This window comes from Halichondria panicea, chromosome 9 (assembly GCF_963675165.1).
Source record: "Halichondria panicea chromosome 9, odHalPani1.1, whole genome shotgun sequence".
Lineage (NCBI taxonomy): Eukaryota > Metazoa > Porifera > Demospongiae > Suberitida > Halichondriidae > Halichondria > Halichondria panicea.
The window spans coordinates 4,310,864-4,335,505 of record NC_087385.1 but is presented as its reverse complement, the minus strand read 5'-3'; the positions used below and the strand labels follow the sequence as shown (position 1 = coordinate 4,335,505).

At 42.8% G+C, this 24,642-nt stretch overlaps 5 protein-coding genes and 1 long non-coding RNA gene across 7 annotated transcripts; 2 read left to right on the top strand and 4 right to left on the bottom strand.

Moving 5' to 3' along the window:
- Window positions 1-920: 920 nt before the first annotated feature.
- LOC135341266 (uncharacterized) lies at window positions 921-3,946 on the bottom strand. Of its 2 annotated transcripts, none has more exons than XM_064537776.1 (4): window positions 2,338-3,946; window positions 2,133-2,285; window positions 1,759-2,011; window positions 921-1,640 (listed from the first exon to the last, which is right to left on the bottom strand). In XM_064537776.1, the coding sequence occupies exons 1-4, from the start codon at window positions 3,757-3,759 to the stop codon at window positions 922-924; spliced, it is 2,547 nt and encodes an 848-aa protein (XP_064393846.1). In that variant the 5' UTR covers window positions 3,760-3,946; the 3' UTR covers window position 921. The 2 variants fall into 2 exon arrangements, with proteins under 2 accessions (XP_064393846.1, XP_064393847.1); XM_064537777.1 differs by having other exon boundaries at window positions 1,759-1,999; window positions 2,338-3,945.
- An 851-nt stretch (window positions 3,947-4,797) lies between these two features.
- On the bottom strand, window positions 4,798-9,478 carry LOC135341272 (uncharacterized). The gene is made up of 4 exons (XM_064537784.1): window positions 8,464-9,478; window positions 8,274-8,408; window positions 7,962-8,169; window positions 4,798-5,613 (listed from the first exon to the last, which is right to left on the bottom strand). Exons 1-4 carry the CDS (start codon window positions 9,358-9,360, stop codon window positions 4,892-4,894), a joined length of 1,962 nt encoding a protein of 653 aa, XP_064393854.1. The 5' UTR covers window positions 9,361-9,478; the 3' UTR covers window positions 4,798-4,891.
- A 206-nt stretch (window positions 9,479-9,684) lies between these two features.
- On the top strand, window positions 9,685-11,660 carry LOC135341292 (uncharacterized). Its single transcript, XR_010396545.1, has 3 exons — window positions 9,685-9,824; window positions 9,902-10,091; window positions 10,632-11,660. It is a non-coding gene; the product is annotated as an uncharacterized LOC135341292 (long non-coding RNA).
- Window positions 10,118-14,457, bottom strand: LOC135341264 (uncharacterized). The gene is made up of 4 exons (XM_064537774.1): window positions 12,709-14,457; window positions 12,504-12,656; window positions 12,200-12,404; window positions 10,118-11,738 (listed from the first exon to the last, which is right to left on the bottom strand). The coding sequence occupies exons 1-4, from the start codon at window positions 14,455-14,457 to the stop codon at window positions 11,017-11,019; spliced, it is 2,829 nt and encodes a 942-aa protein (XP_064393844.1). The 3' UTR covers window positions 10,118-11,016.
- A 178-nt stretch (window positions 14,458-14,635) lies between these two features.
- On the top strand, window positions 14,636-17,515 carry LOC135341275 (kelch domain-containing protein 1-like). Its single transcript, XM_064537788.1, has 5 exons — window positions 14,636-15,320; window positions 15,528-15,685; window positions 15,866-16,114; window positions 16,209-16,374; window positions 17,337-17,515. Exons 1-5 carry the CDS (start codon window positions 14,636-14,638, stop codon window positions 17,498-17,500), a joined length of 1,422 nt encoding a protein of 473 aa, XP_064393858.1. The 3' UTR covers window positions 17,501-17,515.
- A 286-nt stretch (window positions 17,516-17,801) lies between these two features.
- LOC135341271 (ATP-dependent RNA helicase DDX3X-like) lies at window positions 17,802-24,620 on the bottom strand. Its single transcript, XM_064537783.1, has 13 exons — window positions 24,452-24,620; window positions 24,248-24,323; window positions 24,097-24,198; window positions 23,265-23,337; window positions 22,878-23,096; window positions 22,663-22,807; window positions 22,402-22,572; window positions 22,044-22,297; window positions 21,725-21,869; window positions 21,452-21,596; window positions 21,075-21,256; window positions 20,259-20,530; window positions 17,802-18,112 (listed from the first exon to the last, which is right to left on the bottom strand). Exons 1-13 carry the CDS (start codon window positions 24,497-24,499, stop codon window positions 17,971-17,973), a joined length of 1,974 nt encoding a protein of 657 aa, XP_064393853.1. The 5' UTR covers window positions 24,500-24,620; the 3' UTR covers window positions 17,802-17,970.
- Window positions 24,621-24,642: the final 22 nt, after the last annotated feature.

Genomic DNA, 24,642 nt, shown 5'->3' with positions numbered 1-24,642 from the left:
TCATAGCACTCCCTTTGCTTTGTCCATTAGTATCATGCATAGATAAGTCAGCTAATAGCCAGAAGTCATAGTAAGTCCGTAAGCGCTTTTTGTTCCTGCAGAAAAGAGGGGGGCCTAATCTCACAGTGGGGGGCCTAGAATGTTAACAGTTTGGACCCCCTGGGGGGCCTAAACTGTTAACATTCTAGGCCCGGGGGAGGCCTAAACATGGGGGGGCCCAAAATTTTATGACACCGTCCCTAATTTGACTCACTGTGAAGGCTGTTGCAGTCTATCCAAAATCTTTCGTAGCATCATCTGTTCGCACAAACTTTATTTAACTTATGACTTGAGTTAGCCTTGCACTAAAGCGCTAAGCTGTTGTCAGCTACAATACTCAATAGTCAGAAAAGAGCTGCAAAGATTCATGATCCACTCATCACTGCAAGCATTCTAAAACTTCGTTTTTCTTAGCGTGCTCACTTTAAAAACCTTTCTACGCAGCTATAATATTGTACTGGTACCCATTTGTAGGTTTTTTGAAGACCACCTCATTGGATGTATATATACTCACAACTCTCTAACACTAACCCCCCCCTGCAGCCGTACCACGTCTCAATCTTTGCTACCTCCCTACCGAGCTTTCCAGTCGAATCATCAACGATAAAGTGGCCAGTGCCAGTGGCTCAAAGTCACATGTTAAATCCTAACTGAACATTATATTAAATGTAGCGCACTGCTATAGTTGGTGACATCATAGCTTTGACATATAGATTAGCAATTTTTGGGGGGAAGTGATGTTATTGAATAGTTTATTGTAAAAAATGATGTAACTGTGTCAAAGTGGTTACTATAGATGATGATGATAAATGAAGGTTATTGAATGGTACGAGCTATATAATTATACGCATCATAAAAATAATATAGTTTGGCGAATGGAATTTAATGAAACACATGTACAGGGATGGGTAGATATTTATGAACATAATGAACACAGAAGAGATGAGCATCATTGATTAACAATGGTTTATGGTGGTACACTCGATGAATGGCCTTGAAGAGTGCCCCGAAGGTAGCTCCCCTCCCCTCTCTCCTCTGCCAATTGAAAATCAGTTGGTATGACGGCGGATCGATAATATTATACAATTTCTCCTCCGGTAGATCAATTTTGTCTAACTCTTTAGGTAAGATTCCCAGTAGACGGCCAACTATCCTCCAGCAGTTTTGCAACTTTGTAGACAGATTCAGCAGGGCTGTATAACTTGATGCCGTGTCACCTTTTATGAAAACGTCCAGAATGAAACAATCTTCTAGGTGTGGACTGAGCAGGTCACTCGAGTCTTTGTTCTCACAAACAGCAATGTCGACAATATCTATGGCACTGAGCTGCTCCTTGAGTCGTATCAAGCTAGCGGCTCTGCCTTGACTGGCCACCCAGTTGCCGAGAACTGTAAAGGTATCTAAATCTGCGTCGTCAGGTCTGTCTAATGCTGCGCACAGTCTTTGGGTGTCGGATAACTGGAGACTAATGTCTGCGAGGAACTTGAGATGTTCGATCGTTCGAGTGTCGAGAACAACATCCTGGCTTTGGTGAGTAAGGACTCTGATAATGTCACTGTGAACGCCATAGAGATAGGGGGTGGTGAAGAGGACTCTCTCGCCTAAGAGGAGTAGATATGCAATAATAAGCAGTGAGGACAGGAAGCGTTCAAAGCGATATGATATTCATTGAAATCATCAAATGAGCTGTACCATTATGCTGTCAGACATGTTATCTACCTTTCTTTGTAATGGGTATCCTCCCCATGGGGGTACACGTGATAATGAAGCAGGGTGTATAGCCATTAACATCAATCGTTTTCCGTGCATATATTGAGCAGTGAAGTTTGGAATGGTCATTCTCACTCATGTGGTACACGTCATAAAACAGTCTGGGGAGATTGGGAAAGGTCTGCCCAGACGATTCCGTCTTAGATGAGACACAGTGTTCTGAAACACGCAGTATCTGCTCCTCAGATATCTGAAATGATATCTGAAATGATAAACACTGAATAGTTTACAGTTAAGAAACGCTGCATGTACATTTTTTATTTTTGTATACAAACACATCACTGAATAGCTTAATGAAAGTATAGACTCTGTACTGTACTCACAGACGCTTTTTTCTCAGACGCATCTATCTTCCAAATGTTGTCACTCCAAGTCTCTGGAAACATCTCAAATTGGCCCCCCTTGATTCCAATATCCTCCACCAGATAAAAATAGACATATCCGCCAAATACCTCCTCTGCTGACTTCCTCAACAACTGTGGCCACAAGTATATGAGTTAGTCTACAATAATTTCAGTTTCAACTTACCGAGATTCCTGTGGGGTTGCTTTGACAAGCTGCAAACTGCACCTTCCAGTCTCCCGTTGATCGATCAGAGGGCATGCTGCAGGCTATGCTGTACTTGAAACCAGACTCATCTTCCTCAGTCGTTAGACTGTCCTGTGAGACTGGCACAGCTGGAGAGTCACACTCCATGGCATCTTGACGAGGGAGGGGTCTTGTGTTGGGATCAGCCTCTGTACTGTTAGTGAGACTTGCCAGGCCTTCATCAATGGATGTCTCCAAACTGCCACTATTCAACTTCTCCATTTTCTTTTTCAAATTGTTACTTCCTCCTGATCGTTTTTTGGTAGGTTTTTGTCTAGGTTTTATTCTCTTTGCAGTGACTTTCGGACAGAAATGCTTGACTTTGATGACAGCATGGTATCCATCGCTGAAATCAGCTGGGACTTCGGTGTTGAGGTTCAACTGTTTATCTTTACTCCAGGTCAATACACAGAGGGAGTCATCGACTACAGCAGCGTGGGGAATCTTGACAGTGACGTCCTCGAGAAAATGAAAGCGAGGATTCTGGTATAACCACACTATCACAGAGCAAGGATCTGCATCATCCATTAGAGTGAATGGTTGTAATAGATAGAAGTGCATGGAGAGAAAGAATTTGGGGATGGCTCCAGGGATGGCATTGGGGGGGATAATCACGGTGACACCATGCAGCGGAGAGTAGAGGGTCCCACCTTCATTTGTGAAGAAGTGAGATACAGGATTTCCAAGATGTCCTTCTGGTGGTTTAAAAAGGTTAGGTGGTAAATCTACATCTGGTTGTGCTGTGGTTTGTATTTGATCACTGTCGTCTTGACAAACAGTTTGAAGACAGTCATCTTGAGAAATAATGGTTTGACTCTGATCGCTGACGTCTTGAGAAACAGTGGTTTGACTTCGATCGCTGCTGTCTTGAGAAACTAAATACACAAACTCAGCAACTACAGCGTGTAGTTCTGAACCAGGTGAGGGTTTCATTGCTTCAAGTGAGCCTTTCATGATTCTCATTAGATTTATCGTATCGTCTTTGATAGTTTTCACATACAAAGACTTTTGGGCGTCTTTTTCCGCTCCTATTTTTGCATCCGTTTCCTGTTCTTCAGATTTAGAAATGGCCAGTAACAATCGAAGGTAAGTCACAAACTCCTCCAGAGACATTTTTTTCATTGTTGCCAGAAGCAAGTCTGAAGAATTTTCTTGACTTTTGATTGCTTTGCCGATTTTTTTGTTTATGATCTTTTTCGTAATCATTTGCTTAATAAGTGTTTTGGTATGACTTGCCATAAACCTCTTGAATGAGTCTCCAGCATCATAAATAACCTTTCCAGGTGAGATACCGTGAAAATCTGGTTGTCCAACAGCTTGACTGGGAGCTTCAGCAGAGCATTCATTTTTCTTAGGCTCCATTATCGTAAATAGTCACACGATCGACCTTTACAGCAGACTAGAAATATAATTATGAGCAGACCTATAAATTACAGTCTAGACTAAAACTCATGAATCAACCGCACTTTCCAAGTGCGGCTGATTCATGAGACTATTTTTATCTATGCGCGCTTACGCGAAGGAGAACCACTTGACCTTTGCTAATTGATTAATTAAGGTCACTAATTGGATTTATCCAAACTTTCTCTTGCAGACTACTAGTTTTTAGTGTCTATCAGTTTAAAACGTTATTTTTCAGGGGGGTCAAAATTTATTTTCGCCAATTTTGCTCAAAAGCAGAGATACAATCAAAAGTCTTACTCTTGTACACTAGCCTAGATATCATGAGCGGCTTGTTCTCGAGGTCACTGCCTAGCTAGCTGGCTTTGATACTTGTATCTGCTTCTGAGCAAAATAATTAGTGGCAAAAATAAAATTTTACCCCCCTGAAAAATAAGACTGACAGACACTAAAAACTAGGCTTGAAGTAGTCTGCAAGAGAAGTTTGGATAAATCCAATTAGTGACCTTAATTAGCTAAGGTCAAGTGGTTCCAGCCTCCTCTGAATACAAGATCAGAGGGAAATCCCCAGGGAGCTGTATCATCATCCTGTCATGTACTATATTATTATATATGTCAGCTACCTTGTTCTAGTTCTCAAGCTCAAGGATTACTGAAGAACAAGCTGCTACAGTGTCGATCTGTAGTCTATGTGTGGGGTGGGAGGCACTGAATGCCAATGGTCAGACATCCACATGTTTTTGTACCCACGATGCATTAGCTTCGAGTACTGTGCCACTAGGTATACTATACTATCTCTGGTGCCACACATTGTATATACACACTAGAGTAAAAGCGTGTACCGCACTGTCCATAAGCTTTATTTGCCCTTTTAACACTACTAGAACGACATCTTTGCTACCTCCCCTGCCCTTTGTTCTCCGATAAAGTGGTTCGTACCAGTAGCTCAATCACACATGTCACTAAACATTAGTTGGACTGCTAATTTTTTGGAAGTGATATTATCAAATTTAACTATGTCAAAGTGGTGATTAAGCCATACAGCTGAATAGTACTAACTAAAAACATGATGAGAATAGTTTGGAGAATGAATCTAATTAGACTCTAGTGCAGGGATGGGTAAATAATTATTAACAAAACGTACACAGAAGAGATGAGCATCATTGACCAACTCTAGTTGATGGTCAAACATTCGATGAATGGCCTTGAAGAGTGCCCCGAAGGTAGCTCCCCTCCCCTCTCTCCTCTGCCAATTGTCAATCAGTTGGTACGACGGTGGATCGATAATATTATGCGATTTCGAGCGTAGAGCAATATTGTCTAACTCGTTGGGTGAGATTCCTAGTAGACGACCAACATTCTTCCAGCAGTGTTCCAACTTTCTAGACAGATTCAGCAGGGCTTTATAACTTGGTGCCGATCTATCTTTCATCATGAAAATGTCCAGAATCGAACAATCTTCTAGATGTGGACTGAGCAGGTCACTCGAGTCTTTGTTTTCACACACAGCAATGTCGATAATGTCTATAGTCTTGAGTTGCTCCTTGAGTCGTATCAAGCTAGCGGCTCTGCCTTGACTGGCCACCCAGTTGCCAAGAATTGTGAAGGGATCTAAATCTTTGTCGTTAGGTCTGATGTTCAATGCTTCGCACAGCTGTTGAGTGTCGGATAACTGTAGACTGATGTCTGCGAGGAACTTGAGGTGCTCAGACGTTAGAGTATCGAGAATAACGTCCTGGCCTTGGTGAGTAAGGACTCTGATGATGTCACTATCAACACCATAGAGATAGGGGGTGGTGAAGAGGACCTTCTCACCTAAGAGGAAGAAATATTGTGTTTATTATGCTTCGAGGCGTAGCCGCACGAGGAATACGGTAAAAGCTGACTGTGTGTGTGTATCTGTTCCAGCTGTAACTGCTTAATGGTTGCAATGCGATAAAAACGAACGGCTTCTATAGGCTTCTATATAGCCACGTTTTCTTGGATTTGCAAACTTTCTTGAGTTATGGCTAATTTTATACTTGCAGTGAAGGCTGTTCCCCAGACTATTCAGAATCTTTCGTAGCATAATCTGTTTGCACAAAGTTTCTATTCGAATTAGCTCTGCACTAAAGCGCTATATAGCTCTTTGTTGTTAGCTAAAAGAGCCAGAAATGAGCTGCAAAGTTGTACTAGACTCGGGAGCCGTCACTTTGCACAACGAAAAGTAGACTGATCAAACTCGGTGTAGAATCTTGTGCAATGTTTACCACTATAATAGTGGCAACTCAAGTGACTAGACCACACATGCAGTTACCACAAGATCATTGATAAGTGACGTTCGAATGCACGTGGTGCTCACCACCATAGGCATAGCATGCAAGTTGTCAACTTGAGTAATGAAGGCTATAGCTAAGTACGTACTGACACAGCACTAGGAGACTTTTTGTGTAGCTACTAAATCTAAATATCACGTGCAGTAGACTGAATCACGAAAACCATGGCCACTTCTAATATGCTGACTGTGCAACACAAGATTCTACACTGAGTTTGACCAGTCTACTTTTCTTTTTCTATACACTCTGAAGCAAGCAAAATATGCCGAGAGGCATTAGCACATGTACAATGATCGAGTAGTAAAAGCCGTGCGGATACCGAAATTTGTTTTGGTTACGCCCACTTCCGGTCACACGTCATGCAGGAAAAATCCCATTCTCAACCACAAGGGAAGTTCCATCATAGAGCTGCTATGAACAGTCAACAGCTAGCCTAGGCTGACGATTGACTCTGAACTTTTTTGGCAGTTGATACACCAAAATAACAGGTACAATGATTGAATCCATTGCACAATCCATGGCACCCTGGGATCTCCCCTGGATCTGCTACTGCAGTGTATTACAGTCACGATGGCATAGCCCCTGGATCTGCTACTGCAGTGTATTACAGTCACGATGGCATAGCCAGGGGGTGACATGCAAAGGGGGAACTTACCCCCCCTTTTTCTGGATCTCTAATATACTCAGCTCGATCAGGTTATAGTGTATCTGATTGTCTAGCTGAGCACTCCCTATCTTGCTGCAGTTAGTTAACTAGTAGGCAAACAAAACGATTTAGTCTCTAAACTGTGAGTTATTCTGGTCTAAATCTATAGACTAGTTCTCGTTCTTAGCTAAACTATAGCTTCTACCGTCATTGTTCTAACCAACAAAATATTCGCATTACAGTGACCTAGCTGGTTGCCTCAAATATAGCCGCTCAAAGTTTCAAGACCTCAACGTTTGTGATCTAGCTATATTTGCACTCAGAGTAGTACTATCGATCGAATGTGTACCAGCAACAGCAGCTTTATATTAGGTTGTTGGTTATGGTTGTGTGCTAACTACAGTGGAACCCCTCTATAACGGACACCTTTGGGGATCAATGTTTTGGCCTTTATACAGAGGTGGCCTTTGTTGAGGGGTTGTTTTGTACACAAACTGTTCATTTGGGACCTGGGTACCTGGCCGATATACAGCTGGCCTTTATTCGGAGGTGGTTGCTAACAGAGGTTGCACTGTATAATACACCACAACATAATAATTACGAAAAGGAAATGGTTCATAAATAGAACAAATTGACAGTTGGTTCTTCTATGGAGTGGTGCTGTAAATCTAATTGACGTCATTATTAAGAGGCATGGTTTCCAGGCAAACATTTCGGCGCTGTGCGGCTGAAAACGGTTGTTTTTTGCGACCACTTTTGACTCGGCCCCCTCAGTGGCAGATCCCAGGGTGCTATGGAACCCCCCCTCTTTCAGTCTAGCTATTATGGCTTTACTATACCTATCGGCTAGCTATTTATCAGTTTTTTGCTGCTTATTGTAATTTGATTATACCTGTTGTTTTAATGTATCAACTCAATCGTTAGCCTAGGCTAGCGCTAGTAGCTAGTTGACTGTCTGTAGCTCTACGCAAGTCTAAGATGGGATTTCCCCTGACTGAGAATAGAATTTTCCCTAGTCTTACTGCACGTGTGACAAAAAGTGGGCGTAACCCTTCACTGCGTGCCGGTTTGTTTGGAACCCCCCTTTCCTTTTTTCTGGATGGACCGCCATTGCCCCTTCCAAAACATCCTGGCTACACTCCTGCATTATAACTATACTACATGTATAGTAGACACAGACAGACACATGCTAATTTAATTACCTTTCATTATAGATGGTGGGGTGGATGAAATAAATAAGGAGGGTGTATTGCCATCAACAACGACTGCTCCTTGCGCAACTATCCATTGCCTCAGCTTGGAATGGTCATTCTCACTCAAGTGGGATACCTCAAAGCACAGAGTGGGAGGGTAGAGTAAGGACTGTCCCGCCTTATGTTTTGGAACACGCAGTATCTGCTCCTCAGATATCTATAAAATCACAAATCAACACATAAATGCAGCATAGAGAACAAACTCCAATAATTATCATGATCTTGCTGTACATGCATGTACATTGTGACTTTTGTACTGACCAACGCCGGCCTCACAGCCCAATTGCTATCACTCCAAGTGTCTGGAAATGTCTTAAAGAAGCCTCCTCTGATTTCAACATCATCCGCCTGAGAGTAATTTTTACCAATTTGCTTCTTTGGCAACTGCCTCAACAACTGTATGTAAAAACAATGAGCATAGTGGGCCAGTCTATAATCAGTTTCAACATACCAAGATCCCTGTGGGGTTGCTTTGACAAGCTGCAAACTGCACCTTCCAGTCTCCCGTTGATTGATCAGAGGGCATGCTGCAGGCTATGCTGTACTTGAAACCAGACTCATCTTCCCCGGCCGTAGACTCCAACTTCACTTTTTTTGAATCCTTACTTCCACTTTGTTCTCGTTTCCTTTTCCTTGTAGTGACTTTTGGACAAAAATTCTTGACTTTGATAACAGCATGGTATCCACCGCTGAATTCAGCTGGGACTTTGGTGTTGAGATTCAGCTGTTTGGCTTTACCCCAAGTCAATACACAGAGGAAGTTATCAACTACGGCGGCATGGGAAATCTTGACAGTGACCTCCTCGAGAAAATGAAAGTGAGGATCTTGATGTAACCACACTATCACAGAGCAAGGGTCTGCATCATCCATTAGAGTGAACGGTTGTTGCAGATAAAAGTGCATGGAGAGAGAAAATGGGGAGAAGGCTTCTGGGATGGCATTGGGGGGGATGATCACAGTGACACCGTGCAGTGCAGAGTAGAGGGTCCCCCCTTCATTTGTGAATACGCCAAACTCAGCATTTCCCAGTTGTCCTTCTGGTGGGCAAAAATGTTGTGATAGGTTGGGTGGTCTATCTATTGGTTGTACTGCTGATTGACTTTGAATACTGCTGTCTTGAGAAACCACAAACTCAGCAACTACAGCGTGTAGTTCTGAGCCAGGTGAGAGTTTCATTGCTTTACTGAATGAGTCTTCTCCACTGTCAAAAATAACTTTTTCGTGTGAAATGCCTTGAGCCTTGGGCTGGGGATCATCCTCCTCTAAACCTGAGTGTCCAATAGCTTGACTGGGAGCAGCTTCAGCAGAATTATTCTTTTTCTCCATTGTACCTACGTACATGTACATGTACTAGAAGTCACTGCCAGCATTCCTTTATTTTATGGTTCAAGCCACAAGAATGCAGTCGTAGAGGGATCTTCCCTATGAGGTATCCCTGAGTCAAAATGAAATTTGCCTACTTTGCTAGCTTCCCAAGGCCTAGCGCCTAGGGCTAGGGAAGTCCATCTCTTGCATGTCTTCAGTGGAAAGAGTTCCCACTGAGAACATTGTCAGTCATTGAATGGAGGCTGTGGAGTAATCCTTGAGAACAAGCTGTATGTGTGGGGAGGCAATGGTTCCGACATCCACTACCCCTTCAGGGATATGCAGCCCGTGCAGGACAGTGACTCTAACTCAAACTCTGATAGTAACGACTCGGAAGAAGAAGACATTGATCCTAACTTTGAAGTCAACACGATTGTCACCCTCCCTCGTCGCGTCCCAACGATGAAAGTGCAGTGCTTGTAATATAATAGATCTACCTTCTGCAGGTCAGAAATTGCAAACCTACAGCCATGGTACACATTATCATATGGCATAATGCCATGATTATTTGTCTTTGCTGTAGGTGAATGGGAGGCCCCATTGCATTTCGACCAGATCAGCTAGGATCTCATGCATGAACTCCAAGTTTGACAGTCATCGAGCTGTCCTGTTTGGGGGCAATGGCTCACTAGTGTACTCAACACATGCCTAGCCTCCTTCACAAGGCCTCAACCAGAGTAGAGGAGGTTGGACAGGGTCAAATGAATCATCACGTGAGCTTTATGTTTTTGCAGTAAAATTTGCACTGATTCTTGTGATAAAGTAGCCCATTCATGTTATTGCTGGCCTGCTGCAAATTAGTAAACTTTTAGCTACTGCGCCCCTCCAGAGAAATGGTGCAGTACCTAGAAGGGGTAACCTCACACAAAGGTCGTAGTTCTGTCATGTCAAACTGACCTCCTTCCTGTCCCTAATTTGACTCACTGTGAAGGCTGTTGCAGTCTATCCAAAATCTTTCGTAGCATCATCTGTTCGCACAAACTTTATTTAACTTATGACTTGAGTTAGCCTTGCACTAAAGCGCTAAGCTGTTCGTTAGCTACAATACTCAATAGTCAGAAAAGAGCTGCAAAGATTCATGATCCACTCATCATTGCAAGCATTCTAAAACTTCGTTTTTCTTAGCGTGCTCACTTTAAAAATCTTTCTACACAGCTATAATATTGTACTGGTACCCATTTGTAGGTTTTTTGAAGACTACCTCATTGGATGTATATATACTCACAACTCTCTAACACTAACCCCCCCTGCAGCCGTACCACGTCTCAATCTTTGCTACCTCCCTACCGAGCTTTCCAGTCGAATTATCAATGATAAAGTGGCCAGTGCCAGTGGCTCAAAGTCACATGTTAAATCCTAACTGAACATTATATTAAATGTAGTGCACTGCTATATATATCATTTGAAAGGTCTCTTTCTAAGCTTCCGAAAATCATAGTTAGTGACATCATAGCAACAATTTTTTGAGGGGAAGTGGTGTTATTATTTGTAAAAAAAATAATTTAACTGTGTCAAAGTGATTATACGATAGATGATAATGATCAAATGAAGGTTATCAAATGCTATATATATAAATTATATTATTATATGCATCATAAAAAATATATGGTTTGGCGAATGGAGTGAATGGAATTAATTTTAATGAACTACATGTACAGGGATGGGTAGATGTTTATTAACATAACGTATACTGAATAGATGAGCATCATTAACTAGAAATGGTTGATGGTGGTACACTCGATGAATGGCTTTGAAGAGTGCCCCGAAGGTAGCTCCCCTCCCCTCTCTCCTCTGCCAATTGAAAATCAGTTGGTATAACGGCGGATCGATAATATTATACAATTTCTCCTCCGGTAGATCAATTTTGTCTAACTCTTCAGGTAAGATTCCCAGTAGACAGCCAACTATCCTCCAGCAGTTTTGCAACTTTGTAGACAGATTCAGCAGGGCTGTATAACTTGATGCCGTGTAACCTTTTATGAAAATGTCCAGAATGAAACAATCTTCTAGGTGTGAACTGAGCAGGACATTCGAGTCTTCGTCCTCACACACAGCAATGTCGACAATATCTATGGCACTGAGTTGCTCCTTGAGTCGTATCAAACTAGCGGCTCCGCCTTGACTGACTACCCATTTGCCGAGAACTGTAAAGGTATCTTCTTTTTCATTAGGCCTGTACTCTATGTTCAATGCTTTGCACAGCTGTTGAGTGTCGGATAACTGGAGACTGATGTCTGCGAGGAACTTGAGGTGCTCAGACGTTAGAGTATCAAGAATAATGTTCTGGCCTTGGTGAGTAAGGACTCTGATGATGTCACTATCAATGCCATAAAGATAGGGGGTGGTGACGACTTTCTTACCTAGGAGTAGAAACAAGTTTAGTGGCCTGCATAAAATCAAATTAGCTGCAGGGTTTCATCGATACAAAGTTTGGGGGGGGGGGGAGATTTACACGCGCCGAAAAATGTTTGGCCATGCCCAATTTTGTTTACCACACCCCTATTACATGCTAGTGCATCACAGTATATCTAGTTACATTATGCACATCATAGACAGTAGGTAAATTCTAAAGTTATGCTGCTAGACATGTGTGTACATTAATTACCATTCTTAGTAATGGGTATCTTTTCCACTGGAGTGGATGTGATAATCGTGACTAGAAGCCTGTGTAGACACTATTGCTTGCACTTCAATTATCATTGAGCAGCTGTAGAGCAGTCTACGCACGCACGCACACACACACACACACACTACCGTATACCTCGTATGCGAACCCAAGGTATAATAATTATGCTGCTAGACATGTGTGTACATTAATTACCATTCTTAGTAGTGGATGTGATAATGAAGCGGGGTGTACAGCTGTTATCAGTGCGCGCTCTCTGTGCATATATACAGCAGTGCAGCTTGGAATGGACATTCTCACTCAAGTGATACACATCATAACACAGTCTGGGAAGATTAGGAAAGGACTGCTCAGATATGTCTGCGCATTCTGAAACAGACAGTATCTGCTCCTCAAATATCTGTATATATAATAATTACTTTTGTAGAATCAAATAACACAAACACATCACTGAACAACGAAAGTACAGTATCTGCATAATATCATAATTTGTACTCACAGATGCTTCTTTCTCGGACGCATCAATCTTCCAAATGTTGTCACTCCAAGTCTCTGGACACATCTCAAAGTAGCCCCCTTTGATTCTAATATCCTCCACCTGATAGAAATAGGCATTTCCGCCAAATACCTTCTCTGCTAACTTCCTCAACAACTGTGGCCACAAGTATATGAGTTAGTCTACAATAATTTCAGTTTCAACTTACCGAGATTCCTGTGGGGTTGCTTTGACAAGCTGCAAATTGCACCTTCCAGTCTCCCGTTGATCGATCAGAGGGCATGCTGCAGGCTATGCAGTACTTGAAACCAGACTCATTTTCCTCAGCTGTTAGACTGTCCTGTGATGAGATTGGCACAGCCGAGGAGTCGCACTCCATACTGATAGCATCTTGACGAGGGAGGGGTCTTATGTTGGTATCAGCCTCTGTACTGTTAGTGAGACTTGCCAGGCCTTCATCAATGGGCGTCTCCAAACTGCCACTTTTCAACTTATTCGTTTTCTTTTTCGTTTTCTTTTTCATTTTCTTTTCCAAAACATCTTGATGAGGGGGGGGTTTTGTATTAGGATCAACCTCTGTACTGTTAGTGAGACTTGCCACGCCTTCATCAATGGACGTCCCGAAACTGCCACTTTTCAATCTCTTCAAATGTTTACTACTTCCTGTTTGTTTTTTGCATTTTCTTTCAGGATTTCTTCTTTTTGCAACGACTTTCCTACAGAAATGCTTGACTTTTATGACGGCATGGTATCCATCGCTGAAATCAGCTAGGACTTCAGTGTTGAGATTCCATTGTTTGTCTTCACCCCAGGTCAATACACAGAGGGAGTCATCGACTACGGCAGCGTGGGGAATTTTGACAGTGACCTCCTCAAGAAAATAAAAGCGAGGATCTTGATGTAACCACACTATCACAGAGCAAGGGTCTGCATCATCCATTAGAGTGAACGGTTGTAGATAGAAGTGCATGGAGAGAAAGAATTTGGAGAAGGCTGTTGGGATGGCATTGGGGGGGATGGTCACAGTGACACCATGCAACGGAGAGTAGAGTGTCCCACCTTCATTTGTGAAGAAGTGAGACACAGCATTTTCAAGTTGTCCTTCTGATGGTGGTAAATCTACATATAATTGTTGTGCTGTGGTTTGAGTTTGAACACAGTCATCTTGAGAAACAATGTCCTGACTTTGAACACTGATGTCTTGAGAAATAGTGGTTTGACTTTGGTCGCTGCCGTCTTGAGAAATAGTTTGAACACAGTCATCTTGAGAAACAGTAGTTTGACTTTGATCGCTGCCATCGTGAGAAATAGTGGTTTGGCTTTGATCGCTGCTGTCTTGAGAAACGGTGGTTCGACTTTGAACACCGATGTCTTGAGAAACAATGGTTTCGCTGCCATCTTGAGAATTAGTTTGATCACAGTCATCTTGAGAAACAGTGGTTTGACTTTGATCGCTGCTGTCTTGAGAAACTAAATACACAAACTCAGCAACTACAGCATGTAGTTCTGAACCAGGTGAGGGTTTCATTGCTTCAAGTGAGCCTTTCATGATTCTCATTAGTTTTATTGTATCGTCTTTGATATGAGTAGTTTTTACATACAAAGAATTTTCTCCTTTTTCTTCTCCCATTTTTGCACCCGTTTCCTGTTCTTCAGATTTAGAAATAGTCAGTAACAATCGAAGGTAAGTCACGAATTCCACCAGAGACATTTTTTCCATTCTTCCCAGAAGCAAGTCCAAGCCCAACTCCTGTTTGATCACTTTACTAAATTGTTTTTCTATAATCTTTTTCGAAATCATCTTTTTAGTAAGTGTTTTGGTATGACTTTTCATAAACCTCTTGAATGAGTCTCCAGTATCATAAATAACAGTTTTAGGAGAGATACCATAAAAATCTGGTTGTCCAACAGCTTGACTGGGAGCTTCAGCAGAGCATTCATTTTTCTTAGGCTCCATATAGATTTACATGTAGATCTAGATCTAGCTATAGATTATAATAGATCTAGATCTATTTACTACTTGGTGACATTAGACTAGACAAGGTCAAGCCACAAGAATGTTAGCAGATGATCTCATGCATGCTCAGCTCTCTCTTTCTTAATTCTGTCTTGCAGTCTAGTAGATCTAGTATGATATGGATATGGAGAGAGTTCCCACTGAGAACATTGATCGGAGGAATGGAGGCTGTGGAGTAATCCTTGAGAGCAAGCTGTATGTGTGGGGAGGCAATGGTTCCGACATCCACTACCCCTTCAGGGATATGCAGCCCGTGCAGGACAGTGACTCTAGCTCAAACTCTGATAGTAACGACTCGGAAGAAGAAGAAGACATTGATCCTAACTTTGAGGTCAAAACGATTGTCACCCTCCCTCGTCCAAACGATGAGAATCATCCTTTTGATGTTTTAGACCTCTCCACAAACGAGTGGTTTCGGCAGTCTACCAGCGGAGAGTACCCCACCCTTGGCCTTGGCTCCTCTCTTAGCGTCCACCACCCCTCACGCACCATCATCCTGTTCAGTGGGTTCAAAGATGTTCAATTTGACAACGAGGTATACAAAGTGTCTCCTGACAGAGAGTGGGTGTGGGAGAAAGTGGAGGTGATGTCTGAAGTAAAGCCAAGCGAGCGTTACCTGACTGGAGTGATCATCCACAAGGATCGAATGTATGTGTTTGGAGGAGTAGGGAAGGCCATTCGTGAGATAGGGGATCCCCCGCAACCTCAGGACCCAGGGGCCAAGTATCTCGTCTACGTGGAGGATGGAGTTGAACGTGACTATGGATGGACCAGCGAATACCTGGAGTTCAACATTAACACAAGTGAATGAGTTGACTTGGCTTTATTTCATTAATGGGGCCTGTAGCTAACATTGAGTGCTCATAACTTGAGTTTTAAGATGCCCTTTGAACTTTAGATTAATGATTGCTTTTGTATCAAGAAAAGCATGGGTTCTTGTATTAAATAAATGCCTTCTGTAACAAACCTGCAGCATTGTACAATTACACGATTACTTGTCTTTGTTGTAGGTGAATGGGAGGCCCCATTGGACAAAGATGCATTCCGACCTGATCAGCTAGGATCTCATGCATTCTCCAAGTTTGACAGTCATCGAGCTGTCCTGTTTGGGGGCAATGGCTCACTTGTGTACTCCAACACATGCTACATCTTTGACTTTGATACCACGGTAAGGTATTCAATTGCCATGTGCTATAAATGCAACTTAGAAAGTAACTTAGGAAGTCCCTTTATATAGTCTTGGGGTTAGCTACACAACCACATTGATTGAAGCAACCTTACTTGTGCCGGCACAGAACACCACAACTCATATTGAAAGTACTACTGCTTGTAATCTTTCCCACGCCAGGAATGGAGTGGTCCATACAACCCAGACGACCCAGAGGAGCCGTGGCCAATAGCCACCCGGTTCTCCACCCTCACGTCCCTCGTTGATCCCGAAAGGGTGTTGCAGGAGATGTACGAGGGGTGTGGTCAAATCCTACAGCCGAGGATGGTACTTCTCTGGGGCAAGAGTAGCAGAATGCACATCTCACCAGAGACCTGGCTACTCGAGTTTAACTTTGACAACCCCAAAAATCCCTTAGTCTGGAAAAAGGCGAGTGTTATGTATAGCAACTTTTTGTCTAAAATTTTATATGTAATTATAATGAATGCTGCTATTGGGTTGATAAATCATCTCCCCTCTGTAGCTGAGGATTGGTGTGGAGCCTCGCTCGTGGCACATCGCTAGGGCAATCTACTCAGACACGACTACCAGCTGTGAGGTTGTCGTCTTTGGAGGGAATATGTACAAGTACCCTAACACTGACAGCTTGGAAAGGAACAACGCAGCCAACCTCAAAATACTCCACTTTGGTAAGTTTGCACACGTATTTTTTTATTAATGTTTGTTAGTTGTCCTTTATTGCAGTGTTGAATTCACTACAGTAATTTTAGGCCTTCACAGCAATGAGGAATACCAGGGTCAAAAGGTCATTACCACGTGGAAGATGATAGAAGTATTAGAGTGACAAAACTGCGCTGTGCCTTGGAACTCTGATGGCCTTATGTTTTACATGTAAAACTGAGTTCACCCTCGCACCCCTGAGTTTATACACCACCACTAGCTTGATCCTCTGTATAATCACAACAGAAATCAGTTGAGCTATTGCGCCCCAGACAAACCAGTAGCCTCGAGACTAGCCATTCGTTATCTGAAAGAAGGCCTGATCAAGTTTCAATGTAGAACTTGTTTAGCTGAGTCAGAGAGTAGTTAGGCTTGAGTAGTTGTGAATATGATTGCGGTAACCGCAAACATATTTATAATGATATTCACAGACAAGTATGGTTGTTGCGGGCAATTATCGGTCCAAGAAATTCCTGGACCAATTAGACGAGTTCTACATTGGAACTTGACCAGGCGTTCTTTCAGATAACGAACGGCTGGTCTCGAGGCTAACAAACCAGCTTGAGTGAAGAGATCCAAGATTATTGCAAAACCACAAGATATGGAAAATTAGCCTTCTGCAGCTAGGGTATAAATTTTGATGTACTGGCTTGCTGCACTGGATAGATCTAGGTATAGTAAGCTTTCCAAGCAGGTAAATAAAGAACAGAAGCGCTAAGCTGCTATGCAGCAAAGGTCAAAACCCAGAACAAGAATTAATTCATGTGACCCTGGTATTCCTCCTCTGAGTTCACAGTGCCACCACAGTGCTATTACAAGGGTGCTGCTCAGGTAAAGGTTGTGGTTTGTGTAGTGCAATCAATCAACACTGTATGTCCACGTAATTGGTTACTGTTGACGCATCATTACACACACCTATTTCCCTGTACAGGTCTGGCTAGTCTAGTGGATATATGCCTGCGTGTCATAGTGAGCAGAGAGGAGCTGATGAACGTGGCCGAGGGAAGCTACGGGTCTGGCTACAAGGCCAAACTCATTAGAGCACATTCAAGACACGCCAACTGTCCCCTCATTACAGACATCACTCATTTGTAGTAACAGTATGATCAAGAGCGTATAAAGGAGAAAAGGGCATGCAACTGACTATCAACCCTATAATGTACGTGTGAGCAAAAACAAGACCAGATATACTAGATCTATGTAATGTCAAGCATAGTATATCCGCCTTCGGCTGTCGACACGCCTTTGGCACTTGTACACAATAGACATTTATAGACAATTAGTACTTTCCACCACCCACTTTAGTTTTTGCTTGCAGGCTGTTGCATGCCCTCTTCTCCTTTATGCGCCCTCATACTAAACAAGTTTTTCATTAAAATTTCTTTTGCTTAAAATGTTTGTTTACTTGAACTTGTTATCAAACAGTTAAACACAATAGTTATGCAATATAATTATAAAACACCAGAATACAATACATAATCAGTTCAATCGATCAGTTAAAACAAGCTAATAACTCGTTGGTTATAATTATAAGTCTCCATTGTTAGTTAAATATATAGGCTGGATCAATTCCACCAGTCGTTGCCTCCTCCCCCACGCTGCTGGTATCCACCACCACCATAGCCTCCATGACCACCCCCACCCCCACCACCATAGCCTCCGTGACCACCCCCACCACGGCTCTGACGATAGTCACGCCCTCCAAACCTGCATGAAGTGGGGAAACGAGTGAACAAAAAGAAAACCACTAAACAGTCATGGAAGCTTCATACTCGTGCTAAAAAGCTACAAAGATGGTGCTAATCGTACTGGTTGAAAGCAACGCAGGTGCTGATGCCTCGGTGGAGGTGCCAAAGCTACATAACATATAGCTACTAATAGCTTTTATACACACATTATAATTATCATGATGAACATTGTTGCATTGTTGCTGCATGCAAAAACTCAAAGAGTGGGTAATGAGCGACCATGATTGTTTAAAAACGACGCAAGTTCAAGTCTAAAATTTTAGCAGAGCCTTGCAGCTATCTTTTCATTCTTGCAGCTACCAATAGCTAGCGTTGTAGTGCAGAGCTAACTACTAAGTAGAGTAGCAACACTCAGTAAACAAGTTTTGCTACGCACTCTTCTGAAAAGGCTGCAATGACATTAGTAAGCCAAACTAGGCATAATAACTTGAGAACGAAGCATTATTTTGCAAATCCACAAATTAAAATCTAAGAAAACATGACTAGAAGCCTATGAAACTCTTACTTGCACTTCATTGATCTTTGAGAAGCTGTAGCAGTCTACACAGACACAACTACCGTATACCAGCAACTCATTGGTGCACTGTGTCTTAAGTGTCAGTTGGAAGTGCAAGTTTTTAGAAATGCAGTAGAATCTATTGCAGACAGCAAGGTACTATATATCTAGCCTAGATTTTACTCAACATTAGATCCCACTTGTGTGTGTTTAGCAGGGAATTATGAGCCATAATCTCATAGTTTCCCAGGGAATTATAAGCTTGAGGGTATAAAGTACAAGTACTATTTTTGAATGTACAAAAATGATAATAAAGCTGTAGCTGCATGATAATTAGCTATGGCTGTTCAGTTTTTTCACTACCAGTTTCTATAGCGTTTGCTGGGTTGATGGTAGGGTTCACCAGTATCTTTTCTTGTCGAGGAACACTAAGAGCCAATGATTTTAACAGTTCTGGGTCCATTGTCACAAGCATGAGAGCATATGTCTTCAACTTGTAGCATTTGTCAACTTCATCCTCCTGACTTCTGTTTCTATCCTGCAGCCATGTTTCAAATTGCAGTAGACTCCTGTGTCTTTTTGGGAACGATAGTGCACTGTACTGTAGCATTGCTGCAAGCTGTTCCTTGCTAGCTAGCCGTACATATCAGAACAGTTTACTGAGAAGCTTGAGCTGGGGTGGGGCTTGAGTGCAGATAAAGAGGAGGCTGGGCTCATTTGTTGCAGAGCGCTTCCTGCACAAGGTGGAGTCACTAGTTTGTCTGTTGAAGCAAGGCCAATGCAAAGGTTTTTTTAGCAGAAATCATCTAGACTAGCTTGTCAGAACAGGACATTTTCAAAAATAAAGCTGTTGCTAAGGCTTGCTGCTTTTATAGATACACTTCTTGCCTGAGGCAGCCAATGAAAAGTGGGATCTAAATCAGTTAGCACATGTGCATTCGGTATCTATGGTTATAGTGTCCCTCATCCCTCGGGCAAAGCCCTCGTGATATGGGACACTATAACACATAGATACCTCATGCCCATGTACTATCTATAACTTAGATACATAGCCTTGGCGTAACGCGGATACATTTGTATAATTCGAGGTAACATCCGTTTCCAATCCCTCTCCTCTCCCCTTTAATCTAACGATGTGCATTTCCTGTCAAGGAATAATTAAAGAACGAGTGGATCTGCAAAGAGGTCAGAGTTCACAATGCTGCTGCTTCTGGCAGTACAGCTTTTTGTAGCAAATAAAAAGCTCAGCGCTTTAATGCAAGGCTACTTCATAAATTGAATAGACTCTTCATGTAAAAGATGATGCTACTAACGATTCTGAGGAGACTGCAACAGCCTTCACTGTAAGTAAAATTAGCCATTATTTGAGGCTTTAGTTCGCAAAGCCACAAATCCAAAATATAAAAAAAGTGGCTAGAAGCCTATAGAAGCTTCGCCGCACTGCAACCGTTGAGCAGTTACAGCTGGAAGAAACAGAGACACACACACAGTCAGCTTCTACTGCATTCCTTGTGCGGCTACGCCTCGAGGCATAATAAAAAGTCATACAAAATACCATGTATAGTACATGTTGGTAGTTAGTACAAGGAAATAGGGCACGCTCATGGACCTTTTTGATTGATTCTTGACCCTAGCCATATGCTTGACATCATGGGAGAGTCCCTCCAGCCAGGAGGGCACCTCTTGTTTGGCCTCCACCAGTATGCTGAGCAGGTCTGCACAGATGTTGCGGTTGCGGTCGTTGAAGAACGAAGTGGCCAGTCCCAGATTACCCACACGCCCTGTGCGACCAATTCGATGCACATACTCCTCTATGTCACTGGGGAGGTCAAAGTTGACAACATGCTTCACGTTGGGAATGTCCAGGCCCCGAGCAGCCACCTGTGGAGGCAGGAAAAAAGAAAGCAGTGTAGGATATACGAGTGTAGTGTACAGTATGTGCAGGTGAAGAAACGTGTTCTATTTAAGGCACACATGACATACGTACATTATATAATAAGTACCGTATATCTTCTAATTTATCGGACAGCAAAAAATAATTATTTTGGAAATTGTCTGGGTATAATTGGAACAGATTTTTATAGAGCATGCGAAGTGTCCGGAATAATTAGACCAAGCAAGCAGCTGCATGCGAGCTAGCTAAGTTTAATAGAACAAGGTACGACTGAATAGTTGCACTAACTATCTAAAACTAGTTACTCAAAGCTATCTAACTGCAGCACTCCAAGTCTTACTTGCCGTCTATGAATATCGAATGGTAACTCAACTTTTCAAGTTATTGTCCGGATATTTAGAACAAATGTAATATTAAAGTACTGGAGTGTCCGTTGTATTAGAACAACGAAAATTGCCCAAAAGAGTGTCCGGGTAATTAGAAGTGTCCGATAAATTAGAAGATATACGTTATATTATATTATACACTCACAGCTGTGGCAACAAGAATGGGGGCTCTACCACTCCTGAATAAGCCGAGTGCTGTTTCTCGCTGATACTGGGCAAGGTCACCATGGATACAGGTAGAGGGATAATTCTGATGGTGCAGGAAGTCATCAAGAGAATCACAACCTTTCTTGGTCTCAACAAACACCAGAGAAAGTGCTTCAGGACCTGCGAGTAGGGGGAGTAAACAGAGAGGTGTAGAAACCTGAAACAAGGAACCCTTTTGGTACGCAGCTTTAAAAGCTAGTGAGAAAGGACACACTATTACTCTACATTCTGTAGCTCTTAGAGATATCGACGTTGTATAACATGGTGAGGCCACTGCAAATATTTTGTGGGAATCACTCACTACACGAGGCTTACCTGAAGCATTGATGAGGTCCAGGAGAAAAGAGCGCTTTTCTGACTCTTCCACCCACACTATCTTCTGTGTGATGTTCTCACTGGTGGAACCAACGCGACCCACAGCCAAAAATATGTAGTTCTTGAGGAAATCACGGGCCAAAACCTGCGAGAATTGTATTGTATTGTCAACAGTAGTCAAAACAAATATCGAAAGAAAGAGTTTCAATGTGTGTAGGAGGAGCTCTAAGAAGTTTCTAAGGGGAAGGATACTACAAAGTTTATCTAACTGACTTGTATCTCCTTCGGGAAGGTTGCTGAGAACATCATGGTATGTCTGTCTCCAGTATGAGGCATGGTGTCACCCTCGACAATACGCCGGATCTGAGGCTCAAAACCCATGTCCAGCATACGGTCAGCCTCATCTAGAACCAGGTACCTAAAGGGAGATCACTGTTAGAACACTGGCAATAAGTTATGATGAGTTGGACTAAACTGGAAATACAATAATTATGTCGATCAGGCAAATGAATTTGAGGGGGAAATGTTCAATACACATGAACACTTCACAAACAGGTCTATAACTAGTAGTGAAAGTAGAGAGCCCACACACCTGCAGTTGTTCAGTCCAATCTTGCCCCTCTCCAACATGTCCACCAGTCTCCCAGGAGTGGCCACAATCAGGTGACACCCTCGATCCAAGTCCCGAAGCTGATTTCCAATGTCAGCCCCTCCGTACACAACACACGGTCGCAACTTCGAACGATAAGAGAACTTGCGAGCCTCGTCATAGATCTGGGAGGCCAGCTCACGAGTAGGGGCCAGAATCAGGCCAAGGGGGAACTGCTTGCGGCGATTATACTGAGACTGTGACATATTGATATGAATTAATTTAACAAGGTAGTGTACTAAGTCTATTATTAACAGGCAGCCTAAAAATAGTAAAGCTATCGTAGTTGAAGCTGACTTACTTCAGGGGGAGGCGGTGGTGGCCCACCATCGAGTATCACACTGAGGATGGGCAAAAGGAAAGCAGCTGTCTTGCCTGAGCCAGTCTGAGCACAAGCCATCAGGTCACGGTTGTTCATGATGATGGGAATGGAGTGCTTCTGAACGGGAGTGGGCCTGCTGTACTGAGCAAGCTGGAGAGCAACACACGCAGTGAGTCAAGAGATACTTCACATGTACACAAGAAACTGTATACTTAGGTAAAAATGTGCAAGCTGACATACCTTGATGTTCTCAGTAATGACCTCAGAGAGCTTACAGTCGGAGAACTCATATATGGGTTTGGGAGGGGATTCCCCTGTGGCCTCTACTGGTATGTCATCATACTTCTCAAAATTGATGCCAGAGCTCATTCCTCCAAATAATTCTCTGGGGGGTGGGGGGGGGGGGGGGCAAATGTTGATAAGAATGCCAGACACACACACAAGATAAAACTAACCTTTCTAGTCTGTCATCTCTAGGTAAAGGTCTACTCCATTCCTCCTGTGTCATAGAGGATGCTCCACGACTTCGTCCAGGATCCTCTGAGCGTCTCCGCCCACCATAATCGCCGCCACCTCCTCCACCCCTCCAGCTAGACCCACCACCACCACCACCATATGTACCATAGTCTGACTGATGACGTTGGAGAGGAGGGCGACCTCCTCCACCACCCCACCTGAAGAATGTGTGGTGTACGATAATATAATACGATTGTGATATATTGCTAAGCACTCTAGTTCAAACCATATGGAACTGTTTTGTGTAATACACGTGGTTGAGATTGTCTACATTCGATTATAACAGTGCTACTTAGGTGAAGGGATTCTTATGCATGAACACTCACCCCCCTTGATCTTGTTGATACCCACTACGCCCACCATAGCCTCCGCCACGCCCATCACCAGAGTACTGTCTCTCTGTACAAACACACCACAAAGTGGGGGTGATTAGTGCTGACACACAAATTTGGGATAAAATTGTGCAGTCATGTATGTACACATGTATGATAACACTAGGTTGCAATTTCCAAACAATCAATGTTCACAGTACATGTATACTCAGGGTGTTATACAGGATTTTGAAATAGAGGGGGGAAATGAGAAAAGTAACCAGAAAATGTTGCTAAAAAAAGGTCAACTGTTATTTCAATACCCAGCTATGGACACTCAGTCATAATTGAAAGGGGGGGGAAATTGGAGCTAGGGGGGGATATCCCCCCTTTCCCCCCCTGTATGACACCCTGATACTGTATGACCCTACAAATCAAACTATATGAGAACAGGAGACAACAAGGCAAGCACAATATTCATAGATTAGCTACATATACCAGGAATTTGCTACACGACAATGTGTTGATGGTGCTGTTGCTATAGGCATTTGAAGCAAACACAACTACGAGGTAATGCTGACAGGTAGGTATTCACACTGATCTAATGGCCATGGACAGTCAATAATAAACGAAATCATTAGTATGTAAATAGTTTAATATTGAGCAACACACAGGTTGGGCAATATGTACATATTAGATAAACGCAGAGTCATCACTGTTATTTCAACTCAACATGTAGTACCAACAACACACCTAACTGGTGTAAAGAAAGTTGCATACTAACACATACACTATACATTCACATACACTATACATTATAGACCCTCTGTTTAGGAATTGAACTCACCGTATCGGTCCCTGGCTGGGGGTGGCCCGTCATATTGGCCGCCAGAAGGTGGACCACTGCCTTGGGAACGCTTGTGCGGAGGTAGGTAAGTACTAGGGCCCCCTACGGAAGAGGTGTATTAAAGAAGTATTCATTAATATTACATTCTCACTTCTATTGGGTAGATTGTCTCCACCTGAACGGGCGTCACCGCTTTTATCTTTAGAGGACAGGTCCAGACCAGCTACCTGCGCATTGACAACATGAGAGTCACGTTTATAGACATAATGTGCTATTCTAGGTCGATCAATGGTGACAGTAGTTCATTCATTCACAACTGCATGCTATGCTCACTACCACAAATGTCTGAGCTCACTTGCTGCTCTAGACTTGATACTCCATCTTGTCTGAAATCCTTGCTCATCACTCAGATAGAAGCTTGCTATGAAAATGCATTTACCTTCGGAAACGGTCAAAGGATAGGAAGGTGTAGCTCTTCTAGTCTTAGCTAGCTAAGCACATGTGCAAAAGAAAGACTTTCCTTCGTCAAATTAGAGCAATGCTAAC

Bases quoted from the DNA above. Each gene is read 5' to 3' on its own strand.
- LOC135341266 (XM_064537776.1), bottom strand. From the start codon at position 3,759: ATGGAGCCTAAGAAAAATGAATGCTCTGCTGAAGCTCCCAGTCAAGCT. The intron at 2,286-2,337 runs GTAAGTTGAAAC...TTGTGGCCACAG, and splicing joins GCAACCCCACAGGAATCTCG to TTGTTGAGGAAGTCAGCAGA. The intron at 2,012-2,132 runs GTGAGTACAGTA...TTATCATTTCAG, and splicing joins CGTCTGAGAAAAAAGCGTCT to ATATCATTTCAGATATCTGA.
- LOC135341272 (XM_064537784.1), bottom strand. From the start codon at position 9,360: ATGTACATGTACGTAGGTACAATGGAGAAAAAGAATAATTCTGCTGAA. The intron at 8,170-8,273 runs GTCAGTACAAAA...GTGATTTTATAG, and splicing joins GGGCTGTGAGGCCGGCGTTG to ATATCTGAGGAGCAGATACT. The intron at 5,614-7,961 runs GTAATTAAATTA...TCTTCCTCTTAG, and splicing joins CCCACCATCTATAATGAAAG to GTGAGAAGGTCCTCTTCACC.
- LOC135341264 (XM_064537774.1), bottom strand. From the start codon at position 14,457: ATGGAGCCTAAGAAAAATGAATGCTCTGCTGAAGCTCCCAGTCAAGCT. The intron at 12,405-12,503 runs GTGAGTACAAAT...TTATATATACAG, and splicing joins CGTCCGAGAAAGAAGCATCT to ATATTTGAGGAGCAGATACT. The intron at 11,739-12,199 runs GTAATTAATGTA...TTCTACTCCTAG, and splicing joins CACATCCACTACTAAGAATG to GTAAGAAAGTCGTCACCACC.
- LOC135341275 (XM_064537788.1), top strand. From the start codon at position 14,636: ATGGATATGGAGAGAGTTCCCACTGAGAACATTGATCGGAGGAATGGA. The intron at 15,321-15,527 runs GTGAATGAGTTG...TCTTTGTTGTAG, and splicing joins GGAGTTCAACATTAACACAA to GTGAATGGGAGGCCCCATTG. The intron at 15,686-15,865 runs GTAAGGTATTCA...TTCCCACGCCAG, and splicing joins TCTTTGACTTTGATACCACG to GAATGGAGTGGTCCATACAA.
- LOC135341271 (XM_064537783.1), bottom strand. From the start codon at position 24,499: ATGAGCAAGGATTTCAGACAAGATGGAGTATCAAGTCTAGAGCAGCAA. The intron at 24,324-24,451 runs GTGAGCTCAGAC...GTCAATGCGCAG, and splicing joins TATCAAGTCTAGAGCAGCAA to GTAGCTGGTCTGGACCTGTC. The intron at 21,870-22,043 runs GTGTGTGGGCTC...ATCTCCCTTTAG, and splicing joins ATTGGACTGAACAACTGCAG to GTACCTGGTTCTAGATGAGG.